Consider the following 19,685-nt stretch of genomic DNA (forward strand, 5'->3'; position numbering starts at 1 on the left):
GTTTTCGTGTACTGATACAAGATAATGAGAAACTTTCCAAAGTGTATTTATTCCTTAAAAGCCCCATAAAAGGTGCTCTTCGTGCCCTTCCGATGAAAGTGTAGATTTTTTTAATCGGACTTTTGTGCTGCCTGTTTAACGAACGCTAAAAGTGACTATTTAGCGTTTTTAGAAATCTGAAACACTGCGGAAAATGTCACTTGTTATTTTTATAACCTCGCCTGGGTTTGATACTAGATTTATTCGTTATTACTAGATATAGCTCGCGACTTCGTTCGCTTGGATTTAGGTTTTAAAAATCCCGTAAGAACTCTTTAATTTTTCGGGATAAAAGGAGCATACTTTTCCTACCTCCTTTGGAACGAATAGCGTAATTTATGGTGTTTTTAAGAAACACGCTCTGGATAGTTGCTCATTAGTGTATTAAATGTTTGTATTAGATATAAACGAAATATCATGCGTCTGTTTTTAATCTGTCTTAACAACTTCCTTATTGTTCCCATATTGGCTTCATATCGCTGTGGCGTGCCGTCCTGCGGCTTACTGCTAGGTCCCAGGAGAGTTATTGTCATCTGGTTATATTGGGCTTGCAACGAATACAATCACTTTTGATTTGAGATTACATATATCCACACTTTTAAAAGATGGATTGGTTCCTAGCTTGGGCAAGAATAGGCCTACCAATATTGGGAAAGAATAGGCCTGCCAATGCTGTAGAGTGTGGGCATTTGCCATCTTTCTCACTTAAATGAACAGTGTTTCCGAGTGACAGAAAGGTATAGAAGGAAGATGCGAGCGGATTAGTCCAATCCAGCTCTACGGGGAACGTTAACAATCGCTAGTCTCTTATCAATTTGCGCAGTATTATTTGCAGGCTGAATTTATATTCATTTTACTAGTGTGAACCTTATTAATAAGTCTAGTTCAATTATTGTGATTTTATCATTCCCACTCACTGTCATCCTATTGGCACTTTTTTGATATATTTTTTTACAAATTTTGGCATGTTTAGATTCTTAAACTGAATTTGTCCTCTTTGTTATATAGTTCTTTCAGTGTTATTTTACAGGTGCAGATAAAAACGTCCGGCTTGAACTATCTACTATTGAATTATCTACTAATGTTATATTATTGTTTTGAATTTTTTTCACCAATTGCTGAAATAAATAAAAGTTAGTAAACTTTTTTACAAATATGCTGAGTGATAGAGAAGATATCCGTTGCTCTGTCGTTAAAAAAGAAGCAGTTCAGGGTATCTCAGTGTCTCAGGCCTTTATATAAACCTTATATTACATGCGCAATGGATTAGTACTTTTCCAATCATACAGAAACTTAATAAAGTTAAAATGTTTAGGCGGAGCTCGCTCGGCGGTTTCGGTCGTTCTCATCCCAAAGCGACTGGCGTGGTACAACCGAGGCTAGACTACCGCAGTATGGTCTCAGTGGACGACATGCCGGATCTTTTTGCCTCTTTCGACAGTACGTATTTGTTATTTATTTCCCTTACATAAATATAGGGCGTTTTTTCTAAAAAACTCCCAACCTTTTAAAATGTTAAATGATGCGTTAACAATTTACTGGGATCCGCCGGTGATAAATGATTATGGAGTCAAGGTCGCCTGTCTTTCGGTATTCTAAAGGATATATTTCGGAGTGTGCCCAAGCACTTTTTGGCGTGGTTCCTCCTTCACATTTCTACTATCGTACCGCAAGGCATCGTCAAGTCTGCACCCGCAAGTGGTTGAAATTCCAAGGGTTTGCCTCTTCGTTTCTAGTTCTAACCGCTACGATATGGAACGTTCTTTCGACATCAGTTTTCCCCTCCACTTTTAATATCGGTACATTTAAGTCAAGAGCGAATAGGCATCTTATAAGTGAGCGCGCCCCAACTTAGGCTGCATCATCACTTGCCAGCAAGTCTGATTGCAGCCAAGCGCTAGTCTATAAACTTTGAAAAACAGAATGAGTAAAATTGTTTTTGTTTCAGAATTAATACCGCGTCCAGCTCGACCAAGCGACGACCCCCCACTGTATCTGAGGCTGCGCATGGGCAAGCCTGCCGGCCGCCCGCTGCCTCGCTCCACGCCGCTAATGTCCTACGGCCGTAAACGCATGAAGCCCGAGTACTGGTTCGGCATCCCTAGAAATCGGTAAGGACATACCTACTGTTAAAACGAAAACCACTTTGATATACTTTAACATACATTTTAATCACTGTTTCTTATTTAATTAATTTACAAGTCAGTACAATGAACTATTCATATCCCAAGCGTCCCATAGAGTCTAGAGTCTATGCCAAAACCATAGACTCTTAGCAAACGTCAGAGGGTTAGGGCGTATCCAGACTATAAACGATTCACATAACACACTATCAACAATCCACCTAACACTACTAAAAATTATTCAGTGTAGGTCTAAACACCATATTCGATTCGATACAAGATTCGATTCAAATTTTTTAAATTTTTCTCTCCGTAAGATATCCTGGTACTTCAAGGAATATTATAAAAAAAGAATTAGCGAAATCGGTTCAGCTGTTCTCGAGATTTGCGATGATCAACACATTTAGTGATTCATTTTTATATTATAGATTGTCTGTCAGAAATACATACCCTTAAATACACGCCTTTCATAATGCTCTCAGCGAAAAAGAATTTTAGACCTGTCAGTTTAGAGGTTATTACTATTGTTTGTAGGGTGGATGATCTATTCAAGTTCCTGACGCACTGGGTGCCCGAGCGGTACGGGCCACTGCGCGACGTGAGCGCGCACGGCTACGAGCTCATCGACAGCGACACCGAGTGGGACGATGACGACAGCAAGCCCGGCCAGAAGGTTATCTCCTCTCCTTATCCCGTCACTAGCTGACTTGCACTTGACGACAGTCATGCTTAGTAAAAAGCAAGCACTGAATACGCATCTTCTATGAAAGCTCTCTCCAAACTAGATCTAGGTTGGAGCGCGCTTTCCTAGAAGATGCGTATTCACTCTTTATACGTGGCAGGAAACACGGACACCGGAAGGGCATTTCACGCCTTAGCATTTCGTAGCAGAATGTTGAGCAAAAACGTTCTGTGTGATGTCGACCACTTAAGGATGTCAGATTTAAAAAAAATCCCGTGCCGAGTAGCCTTTTTTCCCGGAAAATCAAAGACTTGAAGCTCCAGAACTTTAGCTGTAACCAAAATCACATCAATCCGCTGCCGCGCTGCTCCGTTACAGCGTGATTAAGAGACAATCAAAAACCCTTTGACATTTATATGTGAGTGGTAATATAGCTCCCAACTACAGATGTTTGAGTATTAAAAATCACGTAAATAGAAATTAGTAAGAAAACATCTAACAACTTCCTCAACAAATTATCTTTATCTCCCATCATCAGTCATCAACTCATCAAGATAACGCTGTCTGGTTTACATTATAATTTAAGATTACCATTAACATTATAATATTCATTATACGAGAATATTCGATAAAATATTTTACCAGCATGGTTCTTGGATGCGGGAAGACTTTTAATTTCTCTAAGAATACTTGATTTCAGACCTTTATCTTCAGAATCTTGGTTTATGACGTTAACTAGCAACTGTACTACACAATACCTACTACAGAGTAATAATATATTAAATAGTAACCTAACATATTGTTACGAACAAAAGTATAACATAGATTTTTCGCATGATTTTTAATTTGAATTTTCTTTTGTAGGAACGTTCTGGCAGTACTGGCGATGTCTCGGACATCACAAGGGAGTCTTGGGAGGTAAGTTTTATTTTTAGTTAAACATATAAATTGTCATTACAATCATTCCTTGACCCTGATTCTGTAATTCTTTATTTGACGTTTAAAAGTTCTTGCCCGAGAGCCGAGAGCGGTCATCCCCATACAAATCTCATGATCTAATCTTGCCTTTTGTATTAGCATATTATTTTTGCCCAAAAGCCATTATCGACCATACAAAACTCATGATAATATGTCTTTTGTTTGGGGATGACTGGTCGTACAAAGTTATAGAATTGGCGTCCTTATTCTAGAATTGGCGTCCTTATTCTAGAATTGACAGCGCCTTTCTGATTTATACACTCAAAACGAACGACCATGCATTTACCTCACATCACAATGCAGTACACATTGAACATGAGAAATTCGGTAGTTGACTTTCCTAAAATATTCAATACTATACCTCTTCATATATAGCATATATCTAAATACAAATTACATAGTTTATGTAGTTCGCTGGATGGATATCAGGCATTTACAGCTTGCTGTCGCGAGCAGTAGTATGGAGATCGCTGATCTTGTTAGTCGGAGCACATTCATTCCCGCTCAGCTCCATTCTTCCCGCTCCAATGGACAGGCATCCTTATCCGATTCGATCAAAATACTATAGGTATCAAACAAATGCTGGAATTTAGAAATTTTAAATTTATTAACGAAATGCTGATATTAGTTATGAATTAATTTCAAGTGAGCCGCAAGCTAGTTTGAAATTTCTCTAATAGTACCGATAATAAATGAAACATGAGGCGATCTATTTGTAAATTATAATCTATAGAAGCCTCTGACTTATTTTTATCTGAACAGTTTCTGTATAGATAAGTATTTATTTCGCTTTGTTTCGATCATATTTTTAATAGAATGAATTTCGTTGATTTGGCCTATCTATGAACTTGACCGGCCGTGACTATAGTCAATACGTGACTATAGTGACTACAGAACTTATTCAAAGCTTTCGCTATCTTATACAAAGAATGTTTGCAACTATTTAGGGCCGTCGTCTACGGCCTAGGATGCACGAAATATAAATAATAATGGTAAACAATCTTTATTTTATTACAAAATAATTCTACTACAAAATTGTAATAGGAAAATATGTTATTGGTATCAAATATTGCCTACTGTTGATTTGAGAAAAAGAATAAGTAGGTAGAAGTACCGAACATCAAACAAAATTTTAGTAGGTACAAGTTGTTGTCAAAAAATAATTAAAATTATAAATACAACGAACACAATATGCCCAAGATAGGTATTTTTTTTTTAGATTAGATACCTACTATCGATCATATCTAACTTTTTGGCACGCCTTTTGTACTCTGTTGACAATCGGCAATAACTTAATAAAGTAATCGATAAGATATTATCTAAGTTAATTGGGATAATGTCATATAAAAGCGTCGAAAACAATCATATCTAATTGTAATCGTAAGTAATATGTATTATGTATTTTTCAAAGATAAAGTTCCGCTTTATGTTAACACATATAGTTATAGTTCGCGACAGGATACGCAATTAGCGTGGTGGGTGTGCGGGCCGCCAACCCCCGACCCCGACCGCCAAATCAACCTGTCGCGTACTATAGATACCTACACTTACTGTTTACAAGTATATTCACCTCTCAGACTCAATAAAGGTGATTGCATGCCACGATGTACCCCAAGTATCACAAGAGCTGACCATTTGTCAATACTGAAAATGCGAAAGCACGACTGGGCCGTATCGACCGCGCAGATGAAATGCTAAGACACCGTTCACACGGCATTTGCACTGCGCGTTTTTTGCATGATAAAATTTTACCGAACACGTAGTGGCGTATACATTGAGTATAGATAGAATCATTCATACGTTTTTTGTACGTACTGCAAAAAGTTGGCAGTCAGTGATTATGGGGACTGCCGACAGCAGTGAAACCTTAAAACTTTGAAATAATATTGTTAAACGCGCATATCACACACGCAATACGTCATATTTATAGCTACATTAGCATGTCGGTAACGCGACCTTGAAGTTTTTACCCAGCCCTTAATCGTCCAACGCCCCTAAAGCAGTTTTCACTTTAAAAATGTACAATACCTTTAGAATGAGATTTCGGCTTTGTAGAGCGTTGTCTCGGTCACTCATATCTATGTTACTTTTTATCGGTCTCAACGATGGAGACAATGCTCTATAGGTCGATGTACATTATTTTCTGCCGCGTACTGTACGCAGTTTTGACCGTGTCAACGGTTATGTACTCAGTGTTGCGTCACTACGTATTTAGTAAAATTAATGATTTTGCGAAAAACGTGAGGTAACTGTATGCCGGGTGAACGAAGTCTAACGTCAGCAGAGGTCGGCGCTAAAGTGACTTCTGTTGACGCAGCTAATGCCGCTGCCTCGTTCTGATAACGTCAGTTAAATTTTCGGTAATGGAAAATGCGCTTCTCGCTAGTCTAGCAGCCGTGCGCAATCACCCTTATGATAAACAATAATAGCAATAATTAAGGACCTTGATGCACTATTCCGAAAAAACAAATGAATTCTTAGTAATATTCTGAACTTTGCTTGACAAATTCATTCATATTAGTCTTCTGACCGGTGCGAGAATGGTGCCCTAATGTCCTAACGTCGCTCGTATATTCAATATTGCATGGACAATAACGATAACTCCAGACTATTTACTAACTATGCGTTTGCGCGTAGCTGCTGAAGGCGCCGTACGTGAAAGTATATTCTATAATGAAGAGCCAGGCTGAAGCCCTGGGCGACTCCCTCGGCGAGGAACCCCAACCAGAGGTACTCACTTGACCTCTAAAGACCTTACCCGAATGTCTTGTCTGTAGTGAAAAGTCGGGTACTCATTAGCGACGGGTATTTTAACCGTTGTATATTAGTACTCCCAAACATTAAGCACTTAACCAAAAAGGAAAAAAACGAGTTTGTTCAGGCTCGTTTTTTTTTACTTTTTGGTTAAGTAATCATCAAATTATACATTTCCCAGCAGTCATATTCGTTATTTAAAACGACGCGATGTCGTCGTGTACTGATAGCACGTTCCTGTGTGTGTACCTATTTTCATTGTGTGCGTATAGTCTAAAGTAGTGTAAGTTAATTTTGTCATGTGCAATGTGCATTGTACATTGCCTCAACTTCGCTGAAAATAACAGAATTTTTTGCTAAGAAATTAGTGAGCAAGACTCCTGTTATGATACAATGTACGACGCACGTCGTTCACAAAGCCTGTCGCGTGCGGAACGTCTGCAATGGGCTAGTTGACACTTTTTTTAAGTAGGTCTTAAATGGTTAATATTTGTCCTATTAGATCAAAAAAATTAACACTATATTTTTTTGCGCCCTAAAAACCGTAAAACTTTAATTCAAAAATATATTTTTCTTAGACAGGTGAAAACACTGTCGGCCATGTTTGGCCGATAGATTATCTGTCCTCTGACGTCATGCATTTGTAAACAACAGCATAACCTCCCAAAGTTTAATAAACATGACTTCCATACTAGTTTACATGAAAAATATAGTAATTATCGTTATTGTATCATCCGAGAATGTAATGATACAATAACGATAAATAACGATAATAACGATAATGATATCAACGTAAAAACGCATCGATAAAGACCACAGGAAAGTTGTGGATTAGAGTGCCCAGTGAAATAAATATACGTAACACGCGAAGACTTGCTTAAAGAGATCCTAAATCACTAACGACTGCAACCCAAATTTATTTTTGCAAAGATCACTTTGTTGTAAGTCTTACTTAATAACTTATTCAATTTATAAAGAGAAAACGATAATTTTTTACGTTTACTATGAGTTTTTAGAAATATATAAAAACTAGCTTATGCTCGTGACTTCGCCCGTGTGGACTTCATAAATTTCAAACCCCCATTTAACCCACTCAGGGGTGGAATTTCAAAAAATCCTTTCCTAGTGGATACCTTCTCTTTACCTACAAAGAACACACCCACCAAATTTCATGTATCTAGGACCAGCTGTTTAGATGTTTAGGTTGTGCGTTGATATATAAGTTAGTCAGGACTTGAAATTTTATATATGTGGATACTACGTTAGTCCACGCGTGACATAGGGATGACATTTCTTTGTTTACATATTTAATGACGTCACATCATGGCTGACAGCGTTTTCTGCGTTTCAAATAAAAATAAAAACTGTGTTTTTTTAAATTGGATTTATATATCCATCCTGCGTTTTTAATAATTGTTATTCATATATTTCGTTGTCTTAAGCAAAATACTATAATAAATAATCATTTATTGGACTAAATTAGATATGAGTCAAGTAGCCTATTGTCGGGTTAAAATTCTAATCAATAATTTAATTTAACTTATGCTTTGAATAATAATATAACTAACAAAATCGTGGTCATCGCGTATTCTCTATAACCTCCCTCCCTAGCGCCAAAATTTTATAGTTAATAGTTATACCTTGTGACGATTGCAACACACCTGTGGTTGGCTGACACTCTCTTACTATTGGCGCTAAAATGCATTCTTACAGCAATAATACGATAAATTCAGCCCCATAAAACAGTGATCCAACGCCGCTGTCTTGCAACGGCGTCGGTTACAGGTCGCATATGAGTACCCAACTTTAAAGAATAGCACTGAAATATGAAGATGCCCTTGAAAAGCATCGATAAGTTTATGCATTTTTAGCTATATTTAGATACAAAAACAGACGTTTCTAGAACTAAGCACTGATGCATGTATCGCTCGGATTGTTAAAAGAATACTAATGTTACTTGGCACAAGTAAAAACTGTTAAAGTGGTTTTGATTAAAACTAAAAGAGCCAGGAGTGATTACTGGATTTTTTTTCTTAAGAAATACTTATATTGAAAATGTATATAATTTTATTTGCACACGCGTAGGTTCGTATTATAATACAGCTAGGCGTTGTTTACATTACTTTTATTATGAACATAAAGTCAATGTTACATGATAAGAAATTGGGATGCATTGAACTATTTTTATTGTTTTCGATAAATAAATAATGTAACAAATATATATATCATTATTATCGGCTTCACCGATTCATCTCATATGTTAAATATTTGTATAATGAATATCACTCACGACAGTTTAAACGCTGCTGTAGCAAATGGTTAAGATGGTTCTAAAAATGCCAAGTCACGTTAAGTATTTGAATAAGTAGGTAATCCTTTGTAGTGCGAATGAATGCACATTATAGTGACTCTGATTCATGCATATTGCGCAAACTGTAGAAAACGGAATGACATTACTATTTTTGAAGAAACTGTAGTATGAATGTTTCCTGTTAGTCACATACCTACCCACGGCGATCTTATGAATAAACTATAGGTATATGATATAATAAGTGATAACGGTGGCGCAATATATTAACATAAAGCGAATTAAGTTAATCTATATTATAAGGTACTAGCGACCCGCCCCGGCTTCGCATGGGTGCAATGTAGATACTAATGTGGTGTCATTGAGGTGTCATTGCCTCGGAAACTCTCAAATGAGAGGATTTTTTCCGACCTAATTCACATTATTTCAATTTCTCTAGTGATCTCTAATTTTTTGAGAATTAAACTATAGCTATAAACCTTCCTCTTGAATCACTCTATCTATTGATAAAAACCGCATTAAAATCCGTTGCGTAGTTTAAAAGATCTACGCGTTCAATGTTCATACATACATACATACATACAGACGCGGGAAGCGACTTTATTTTATACTATGTAGAGATGATAGGGTTGTCATATACGTAGTGTATAACAGCCCTTTTAAAATAAAGATATTAAAAAAAACACAAAGCGAACAAAACTTTAATTCTCCCAATAGCTCTCATTGTTGAACTGTCATGCTTTCTCCAAAATAAGAAAAAATTAACATTGTTTCGCTCTTTTCGACTTTTTTGGATTACTAATTTTCAATTCCATACATTATTATTTTTAATCTATGAGACCATAAATAAATGTTTAGGAATTCTTTTTAATTAAGTAATTAGACGATCTTGCCTTTTTTATAACTTTTAGATGATTTTTTTTGCAATAAATTGTTACTTAGGTACATTGGTATAAGTCCCGCAAATTGCTATTACGCGTGGCCGCCATTTTAGTGACGTCAGCACTAGTCTTAAATTTCGAGCTGATGGTATATTTTTATTTCGGCTGACGTCAAAATGACGTTATTTCGACGTAATTAATGAGACATGGTTCCAGCGCATTAGCAATTTGCGGGAATTATAGTAATTCTAATAATATTTCCAACATGACTTTATTTTCACCATGTGGGAAATATACTTTACAATAACACAGTTAGGTATATCGTTGTAATTTACAAAATGGTAAAAAATATATAGTTGGAATGAAATGACACAGTAAACACCGTGGAGAACAGCCGAACAATGGTCGTCATGTAATTCAGGCGGTCATGTAATCAGCTCTTGTTAGGTGCCAGGCCGCCAGCTCGCCGCTATTGAACAACGTTATGCTACACTAATTGTCTAATAGCATTGGGTTTAATCTCTAGCCGTGTCATACATGGATGAAGGTATTAAGGAAAACTTCAGATTGCAATGTTTAGAAAACAATGCCATTTTCTAATAGCGTCGGAAACCCCATGTTATTTGTAATCTTACTGCATTTAACTAACAAAACTCGTATGCTCGTTTTCTTACTCTCAAATCTCAATATAAGTATAATCCTACTCGAAAAACGGACTCCTTATAATAAATTATTATTTACTTGATTCTCAAAAAATTGTTCAACAATAATTAGTTAATTTTGGTAGATATACTTCCTTCACTATAACAACTTGGTTTCATTATACGGATATGGTTTAGAGGTGACCAATTTATTTATTAACCTGTTAATTTAACACATATTAAAGTTTGTTGATTAACTGCGATACTAAAACTTAACAATTTTAAATAAAAAAATATTATTAAATCAAAAAATACAAATTATTATAGTTAGGACCTATACCTACGTTCTAAGTAGCTGCAGTAGGTACTTAAGTAGGTAGCGCGAAGATTCCAGGAAATTAAATTTCGAAGGGGGCGCGCGGTGCAAAACGCGCGCGCGACGACAATATACCTACCGATTGCGACCGATTACGTCATGCGCTAAAAATACCGATGCATTGAATATGGTTAAAAATAGCAAGTCAACTAATGTTAAATATCACCACATCGATATGATGATAAATTTAGCATATCAAATGATTTTGTTGTTCCCATCGAATACCTACGAAGTGTTAATAAATAAGTTAAATAATTTTGTTATTTTTGTTGATGCTTTGATTTGATACATAAATAATACAATAGTCGAAATTTTTGTTATTTCTGTTTATTACCGATACTGTTCGATTAACGATAGTGCGCGTTCATAGACTTTTTGCTAGTTTATTTTTTCGGGTAATTTGATGGTGTAGTTTATTTTGCTCACTTCGTTGTCTGTCCGTCCGTCTGTCTGTCTGTGCGTCCGTCCGTCCGTCTGTCTGTGCGTCCGTCCGTCCGTCTGTCTGTGCGTCCATCCGTCCGTCTGTCTGTGCGTCCGTCCGTCCGTCTGTCTGTGCGTCCGTCTGTCTGTCTGTCTGTCAAGAAACCTACAGGGTACTTCCCATGGACCTTCATCATGAATTTGTCAGGTAGGTAGGTACCTAGGTTTTAAAGCACACGCAAGGGGTAAAATTTGAAAACCGTAATTTCTGGTCACGTCATCATCATCATCATCATCATCAACCGATAGACGTCCACTGCTGGACATAAGTCTCTTGGAGTGACTTCCACTCCACACGTCACGGTCTTGCGGCGCCTGAATCCAGCGGCTCCCTGCGACTCGTTTGGTTACATCACCAAAAATAAATTGAAATGTGTTCATGAAAGTAGTGTTTTCAATTTTCAAAGTAAGATGAAATCAAGTGGGGTAGGTATCGTGTTTTTTTTTTTTTTTTTTAGTCAGTGTTATATTTTTAACGTGTTTATTTATCAATAAATTTTAATAACAATTATTGATATTATATTATGTAAGTTTAACAGTATTTGACACCACTAATATGGTTATAATGACTGTCTGTTAACTTTTCCCGATTCTGTTAACCGATTTTGACGAAACTTGGTACAGAGATAGTTTGCATCCCGCATCCCGAAGACGGACATAGGCTCTACCTTATATTATAACGAGTCGTTGCTAAACCATTTTATTTATTGTCAATTGTCATAGAAAAATTATGTTAAGTAGGTAGGTAAGCCTTATTGGGGGGTCCATTTATTATCATCATTTGCGTCACTATACCTGTTAAGTAAAAACGCATCATGCGAGCCGACCTTCTTTGCTTTATTACCCACACGTTGACAGGATTACAAATGAATTGATCTTTAAACTCTTTGAAGGTGTTACATTCATACATAAGTTTTCGAGTTCATTGTCTCATTGACTAAGTCCTGAACGTCCTCGTTAACATCAAAGTGTGATGGTCACATTGAGAATATTGCAATCACAATAATTGTTGTTACTGAATTTAGTTACTCTTGCCATTTTAGCCAATAGCACGATCTGACTGTCATTCGGAAGCACCTTGCATTGTAGCTTGCAATGTAAACTATGCATTTAATATATTACGTATTTAATAGGGTATTTTACCCTTTTTTGAAAAGTGTCTTTTAGGTTCATGAGCTGTCATGACGTCACACAGATTGGTAAGCAACGGTGATTTCTTAGTAAAACACATTACAATTGCAATCCATGTGACGTCACAATCGGAATTAACATGGCGGCTACGGTATCATGCGTGTTGGATATTTTGTAGAACAGATAAAAAAACTTTAAAATGAATTATAAAATTCATTATACATGCTCTACTTTATCTTTATTGTTCAGCAGTTTAAAACTGCTGAACAATGTTATTAATATCATAATAGGTAGGTATGACATGATAAAGTACGTATACGTATACAGCAGTAAAAGTTAAAGGCCGATCAAAAAAACAAAAATGTGAAAATAATATATTCTGCCATGCAATAAAACCGTTTTTGGGTAATATGATAAAATGCATAGCTGATAAGCACCAGATCTCAAAGTTCTTTGTTGGTTCTCTATCAAAATGGCATAAATCTATACTCAGTGATATAAACACATTAAATATGTAGTAAACTCAGAGTGAACTCTAAAATGATAAAGAGTAATAAGCGTTCTTGTACTTAAAACAATTAAATGGAAATACATTGTTATATTTTTATTCATTTAAATAATGTTTGTTGGTAGATCAATAAATAGATAAGATAGTATTTCGTTAAATTTTGAAACGGAGTTTAATTCTTGTTAGAATATCCAATTAAACTCAAAAAAATCCGTATTCAACTCGATGGGGCATCGTTAGGGAAGCTTCGAGATGTCTTCTCGACAGAAATTCATCAGTACCTGAAGACCAAAGTCTTTGAACAGTGCGTTTGCCGGTGAAGACATACGGATCCGAAAGATAGTCGCTATATGTAACTATGAGCTTCATAAGAAAACTCTAAAGTCACTCAGCGGGCGATGGAGAGAGCTATGCTCGAAGTTTCTGAGTCTACGTGATAAAATCAGAAATCGAAGTAGGTATCTTACCAAAGTAACCGACATAGCTCAACGGGTTACGAGTGCGACTTGCGAAGCCGAAATGGCAATGGCACATAGTTCAAAAGACCGATGAAAATTTGTTCTTACTCAAATTAAAACACATAGATACTTATCCTGATTAATTTTATATATTTGTTTTATAAATCAAATGTTTTTTTCTTACCCTTTTATAAGATTAATAGATACATTATTTGTGATTTATGATGATAACTATAACATAATACGGCCTTTAATGAGGACATAGTACTAAGAAGGCTAGGTAGGTTAATGCTTATAGGTATTATTGTTCCCGAGTAATAGATCTTCGCATATTTGGTTTACTATATCGCTTCCGTAATACAATCGTGGCACAAGATGTTATTATATCCTAGTACCTATGCTATTGTCAGTTCATCGATCGTGCTATTGCAGATAAAAAATACCAATTTATCTGTCTTACAAAATACCAAACTTGAATGCTCCCCCGTACAAAGGAAATGATTCAATACAACAACAGTAATAATCAGTATCACAATTTGGATGATGTCGTTTAACGGACAGGAAATATTTCTTGAAAACGCTTCAAAAATCAATTTTGTAAAGTAGTAGGTATGTACTTATTTATTTGAAAAAAAAATATATAAAATTACTGCTTAGATAAATACAAGAAAAAACGGTTTTGTATTCGCAAGGGCGAATAAAAAGTTACGACTGAATCGTAGAATATAGACCCTTTCAAAGACCTTAAACACGTACCTATAGCCAATAGAAGTTTATTTGACATAGAAAACCAACCTTGTCCTTCTTTCTGGAATTATTCCGCTGTTTGTTTTCTATTTACGGAATTTTGTACGTTTTCTTCAACAAAAAAGTTGAGAACTAAAAACCGACTACGATGGTCTCAATACACGCTGAAATCAAACCTACATACGTAGACTGCCAAAACCCTTTTGGCTTTGCCGTAGTCGGGTAAAAAATGGGTCTACTTAGTTGCTTAAATACTAATCCATAGGTACTATGTAATTTATAAATGCGAAATTGTATCGACAGACAAGCTACTTTTTAGTCGGGAAAATCAAGGAGTTCACGGGATTTTAAATACGCTGACGCAGTCGTGGGAATCATCTAATTTTGATATCCTTTACCACAGTTTGAAACCTTCGTTTTTCTCAAAAAGATCATGATCTGCCTTTACGCTTAGTCTTTTTTTTAATGTCGTAGCATTAAACATGCTCTAACGCCAATATATATAATATACATAAAGCGTGCATCATTTGTTCCCACATAAATGTTGCCAGTCCATAAAGTCAGGCTAATTGAAGCTAGGGCTGCTGGTTTTTTAAATCCATGACAGCAATGGAAAAGGATTTCCTGTGTACATTCCTTATCGTAAACAAAACGCATTAACTGTTAAAATTCTCGACGATTGTCCACAGTAAAAGTCTATGAAAAAAATAATTAGACATTCTTAATATAACACCACAACTATTAGGGAAGCTAGCAAGCAGAGCACACGAGAGCAATTTTATGGATACTAAACTAGCTATGTAGAAGTATGTGCCTACTAATTACTATTTATGTGTTCTGGAACTTAGAAAATACTGATGGAATGTGCTTAAAAATAGGATGGTTGGCAATCCTAAGTGTAAGCGATACATATAGGTATGTAGGTAATCTGACGCCAGGACCAATGAAGTTATTACGCTCCACAAAGCATCCCGACTACGTTTTTATTCCTTTTAATACGTAGGTTAATTGGCGATATCTTGTTTCTGTCTTGTAGGCACAAGCAAGTGGAACCGGCCGTATTTCCACATTCTGGAAACGATGAGTTTATCTGTTGTTATTACTGGACAAATTATAATTACGTACCTAGTAATTTGTCCCATTGCATTTAAAGTATGAGGGCGAATTTTGTATCAACAGGTTTTAAAAGATATTCATTGGTAATCCATACTTAATATTATAAATGCGAAAGTGTGACTGTATATCTGGCTGCTAGCTTTTCACGGCCCAACAGTTTAACCGATTTTGATGAAATTTAGTACAGAGTTAGCTTTTATCCTGGGGAAGGACATAGGCTACTTTTTATCAGAGAAAAAAGGGTTCCCACGGAATTTTGAAAAACCCAAAATAATTCTATGATTACGTCATCATCTCTACATATTTTAACCCTAGGATTGTTTGAAACTCTCTTGAAGACTCTTGAACGAAGCGTTTCGGCTATAACGTGATCATCAATCTATACTAATAAATAAAATTGAAGTGTCTGTCTGTAATTTTGAAATAACTACCTTAAATTAAGCTCATAATTATGGTTATTTTAACTGTACCATAACTGAATCACACGTTTTTAAAATTTTGTGTCTGTTTGAACGGGCTAATCCTCGGAACGGCTGAACCTATTTTGACGGGACTTTCACAGACAAGAGAATTGACCAATCCGCGGGCATCAGCTAGTTTATACTAAATATTACTATCTAGAGGTAAAGCTTGTTAGTTTGTTTGTCTCTGGAACTACTGAACCGATTTTGAAAATTCTTTCACCAGTAGAAAGCTACATTATTACATATACATAAGCTACCCGTGCAAACCAGGGCAGTTCTGAAATAAAAAAGAATGCCAATGTTTTTTTGCTAATAAGATTCACTGATTACATCATCTCTTTCCATGGTTTGACCCTAGTATTATTTGAAACAATTTGCATGTCGCCAAAAACACTTGTTTTGAAAGAGGCGTTTCAATTAACAGTTAGCGGGATCATCGTTATAATCGCGATGTTAATCACCACTAATTGTCACGTCTTGCGAAGTGTTTTGCGGGGGTTACGAGGTCTCCGTACACAATGATACCTACCTAACAATTTGTTTCATGTTTTCGCTCATTTGAGATGTTATTGTCAAGGCAGGCGTCTCTGCAGTAAGGAGGTACGTATCTATCCATCTATACCTATAGGTATATTGTATACAGAATGCGTTTTCCGTTCCATAGTTTAAAAATAATGTCAGAAATATTTTGACCCGAGGAGGTAAAATATTGCAATCCTATCGCGATCAATTTTATATGTACAGAGACATAGATTATCTACAAAGTTAATAAAAATATTCCAAACTTTATGATTAAAGTCTTATCTGATTAATATTAAGATAATTAAGAGATAATATTTTTGCTTTTTTTTTTCATGTAGAGCTTTTTGTATCTTTGAAATATTATGAAGCAACAGATAAAAGTTGTCAGGTACTGCTATATGTACCTATATAAAACTCTTATGCAATAAATAAATTAAATAAATGTAGCCAATAGCCATAGTAAACAGATTTTAAGGGAAGTGTATTTTTTTTTATCTTTACATTTTTACGGAAGTCTCACTTACCACAGACAAAATATGAATTTGTAGAACGCGTCTACAAAATTTTAATGAATTTGGGTAATAATCAAATAGAAATCAAACTCCGTTTATATGGAGAGCTCTCTGAATATGCTCCCCTTTATGTTTTTGCCATCGATCGTAAACCATTGTGTTGAATATAGATTAGATAAAAAGCTATGCAAATTTTTTATCACTACTTACTCACTTTTCATTGTTACGCTCACGAATTTAGCAGTACCTAGTAGCTGATTTTCTTTACCTATTAATAACATTTAAAAAACATTGCTACTATTTAGTTCAGCAACATAATTTAAATTATACCGAATTATAAGTTCTGTACCTAGATTGATTGATGATTATTCTAATTCGCTGACGTTCAGGCTCCTAACTTTGGACATCATCAGTAAAATGGCTCTAAAATTAATTTTATCTTATCCGATTGTTTGATATAAATCTTACCAGTTACCAAGCTTGTGCTTGGTGTACTTAATTTTCTCGGAAAATATTGTGATTTTTTTGTTTGACCCTGCCGCTTACCCATCCGGCAAATGCTCCTAGCTCCTCGGCAAACTGTGACATAAATTGTGCCCTTTTTTGACGAAGGGAAAATCTATCTATACAAAAGGAAAAGCTAACTGACTGACTGATGTATCAACGCACAGCTCAAACTGAACTGAACGGATCGGCCTGAAATTTGCCATGCAGCTAGTACGTAGACATCCGCTAAGAAAGGATGTTTGAAAATTCAACCCCTAAGGGTGTAAAATTGGGGTTCGAAATTTGTGTAGTCCACGACGAAGGCGAAGTCGCGAGCATAAGTTAGTCTACTATAAAGATACTCGACTTTCTTGGAGTTCGCATATTAGTAGGCACCTTTATCTCTTAAGATCGTGCAATGTGATACGGTGCTTTCTTTGCGCGACGCCCATCACGCTCGTTCTTTGAAAATGTTCCCCCAACCTTTATATTATAGGTACCTCGTTGAGGTTCGGCAGCTTGTACCACTGCATTGTCTTCTTAGGGTCGCTGAAAAAGTATTACTGTAGAAAATCTCTATATATAAAAATGAATCGCTGAATGTGTTGCTGATCGCAAATCTCGAGAACAGTTCAACCGATTTCGCTAATTCTTTTTTCATAATATTCCTTGAAGTACAGGATGGTTCTTACTGAGAGAAAAATTAAAAAAAATCCTGAATAAGAATCGAGTGTTAGGCGGTACGAAGTTCGCCGGGGCAGCTATTTTGAAATAATTTTAGAACTCTAGTAGGTAGGTACCTACTCGTACTTGTTTATACCAAGAGTTTTTTAGTATCTAATAAATATATCTGTGTCATAATCAGTGGTTGTACTTGTGCGATGTATGCAAAAGCACAATCTTCTTATCAGCACTCTAATAAAGTAAATTGAAATGTTTTCACGTGAAATATATTAAATCCGTTGTTAGGTACGAGATGTAGGTATATCTATATGTGGAAACCTCGCTCATAAACTTTTAATGCAAAACTCCGGCAATAGCAATTCAGTGTTCGCTCAGATGATTCTTGGAGTAGGTAGTGTTTTAGCTTTAAAGTTTTCCAGTCTTCGTCCGCGTTGTTTAAATACTAAGCCTTTATCCGTTTTCAAAGATACATGCTATATCTGTGCTCTCTTCTAGAACGGTTCAGCGGTTGAGCTGTGAAAATGAATCAGACAGTTCAATAATAGAGTAGATATTTGCACAATAATATTTATTTATATTAATAATTAATAAGTAGCAAAACATTGTAAAGAGAAAAAGAGAGCAAAAGTGGACAGGGAAGCACTTATCTATGAGAGATCTCTAGGGTCCAGTGACCATTGGCAGTGCCAGAGCTTGTAAATATTTTCAGTTTTATGGCGAATTCACTTCTCTAAGAACTAAGTTTGACAATGTTAGGTACCTATAACATAGGTACGATTATCTAATTACATTCGTTTAATTCGTTAGAACTTAGAACTATAAATAGGCATTGTCCTTGCTTAAAGACAATTAAGTAAATATTATTTTCTTTAAGTATTCAGTTTTAATATAATACAATTAAATAAATGTGTTTGCACACTTGTACCTTATAGCACATTGGACGCCATACCATGAATGGATATAATCGGTAGGCCCCAGCCAACATCGGCGTCACCTTCGCGCGGACTTTGCCGCGTGGGTCAGTACTCGGCTGCTTCTAATCGTATAGGTACATTAATATTCCCAATGTCGAGCGCTAGCGCCAGTGCATATAACTTTATACGTCTTACCTACATACCTATATTACAGACTTCTTATTAATACATTCCTTTAAAGTTCTCGTCAATGTCAAAGTATTTTTACGTCGTAAGGTCGTGTTTTGAATTTTTTGTTTACTGGGTACGTGGTGGAAGGAATGTACGATTCTTGCCATAAGCATAGCGGGGGCGGCTTCATTAACCGCGGGCCTTTCTTTTAGCTAGTTCCCCAGCCGCGCGACTCCGCTGTAGTCGCATCTCGGTCGCACTGCACGTTTGGATACACTCGAAAATAGCCACTAATTACTTTGCGGAGCCGCTCGTCAACACAAATTAAAGTGTCGAACAAATTTCGTCATTAGTGTCTACTTCGCTAGACCGGGCTCAGAGTTCCGACGTAAACACTGAATACAAACCCGTTGTTTAAAAGCGAACGCTCGACGTGCTGCGCTCAGTGCTCACTACCATACAGTTTCCAATCCACGTCGCAAGCTAATCTAAATACAGAAAGGCCAAACGTGCGTGTTGTTGATGTTTTCATTTGTGTGGTTTTTGCAACGTGTAGTGTAGTAGAGCACGCGATTTGATGTGGAAAAACTGCACAAATGCAGACTATGAAATGGATCGAAATGGTCCGCCTCGGGCCTACGTCACCGGAAAGGTCTTCAACTTTCGACAGCGATAAGGTGAGACTGCATACAGATAAACCATTACCGGAC

The 19,685-nt window shown here is 36.2% G+C and overlaps 1 protein-coding gene across 11 annotated transcripts in view; it reads left to right on the plus strand.

The window, feature by feature from the left end:
- The window catches only part of mtd (TLD domain-containing protein mustard), a 114,437-nt gene that overhangs the window by 75,031 nt on the left and 19,721 nt on the right, over positions 1–19,685 (plus strand). For 7 of the 11 annotated variants that reach the window (XM_034985454.2, XM_069498205.1, XM_069498207.1 and 4 more), the window contains 5 exons: positions 1,355–1,479; positions 1,988–2,150; positions 2,697–2,835; positions 3,709–3,762; positions 6,460–6,552. In XM_034985454.2, the coding sequence (XP_034841345.1) occupies positions 1,355–1,479; positions 1,988–2,150; positions 2,697–2,835; positions 3,709–3,762; positions 6,460–6,552 (574 nt within the window). Of the gene's footprint in view, positions 1–1,354; positions 1,480–1,987; positions 2,151–2,696; positions 2,836–3,708; positions 3,763–6,459; positions 6,553–18,612; positions 19,653–19,685 lie in introns of those variants that run through there. The other 4 variants (XM_069498208.1, XM_069498210.1, XM_069498213.1 and 1 more) reach the window with 2 other exon arrangements.

The sequence above is a fragment of the Maniola hyperantus genome, chromosome 4 (assembly GCF_902806685.2).
Source record: "Maniola hyperantus chromosome 4, iAphHyp1.2, whole genome shotgun sequence".
NCBI lineage: Eukaryota > Metazoa > Arthropoda > Insecta > Lepidoptera > Nymphalidae > Maniola > Maniola hyperantus.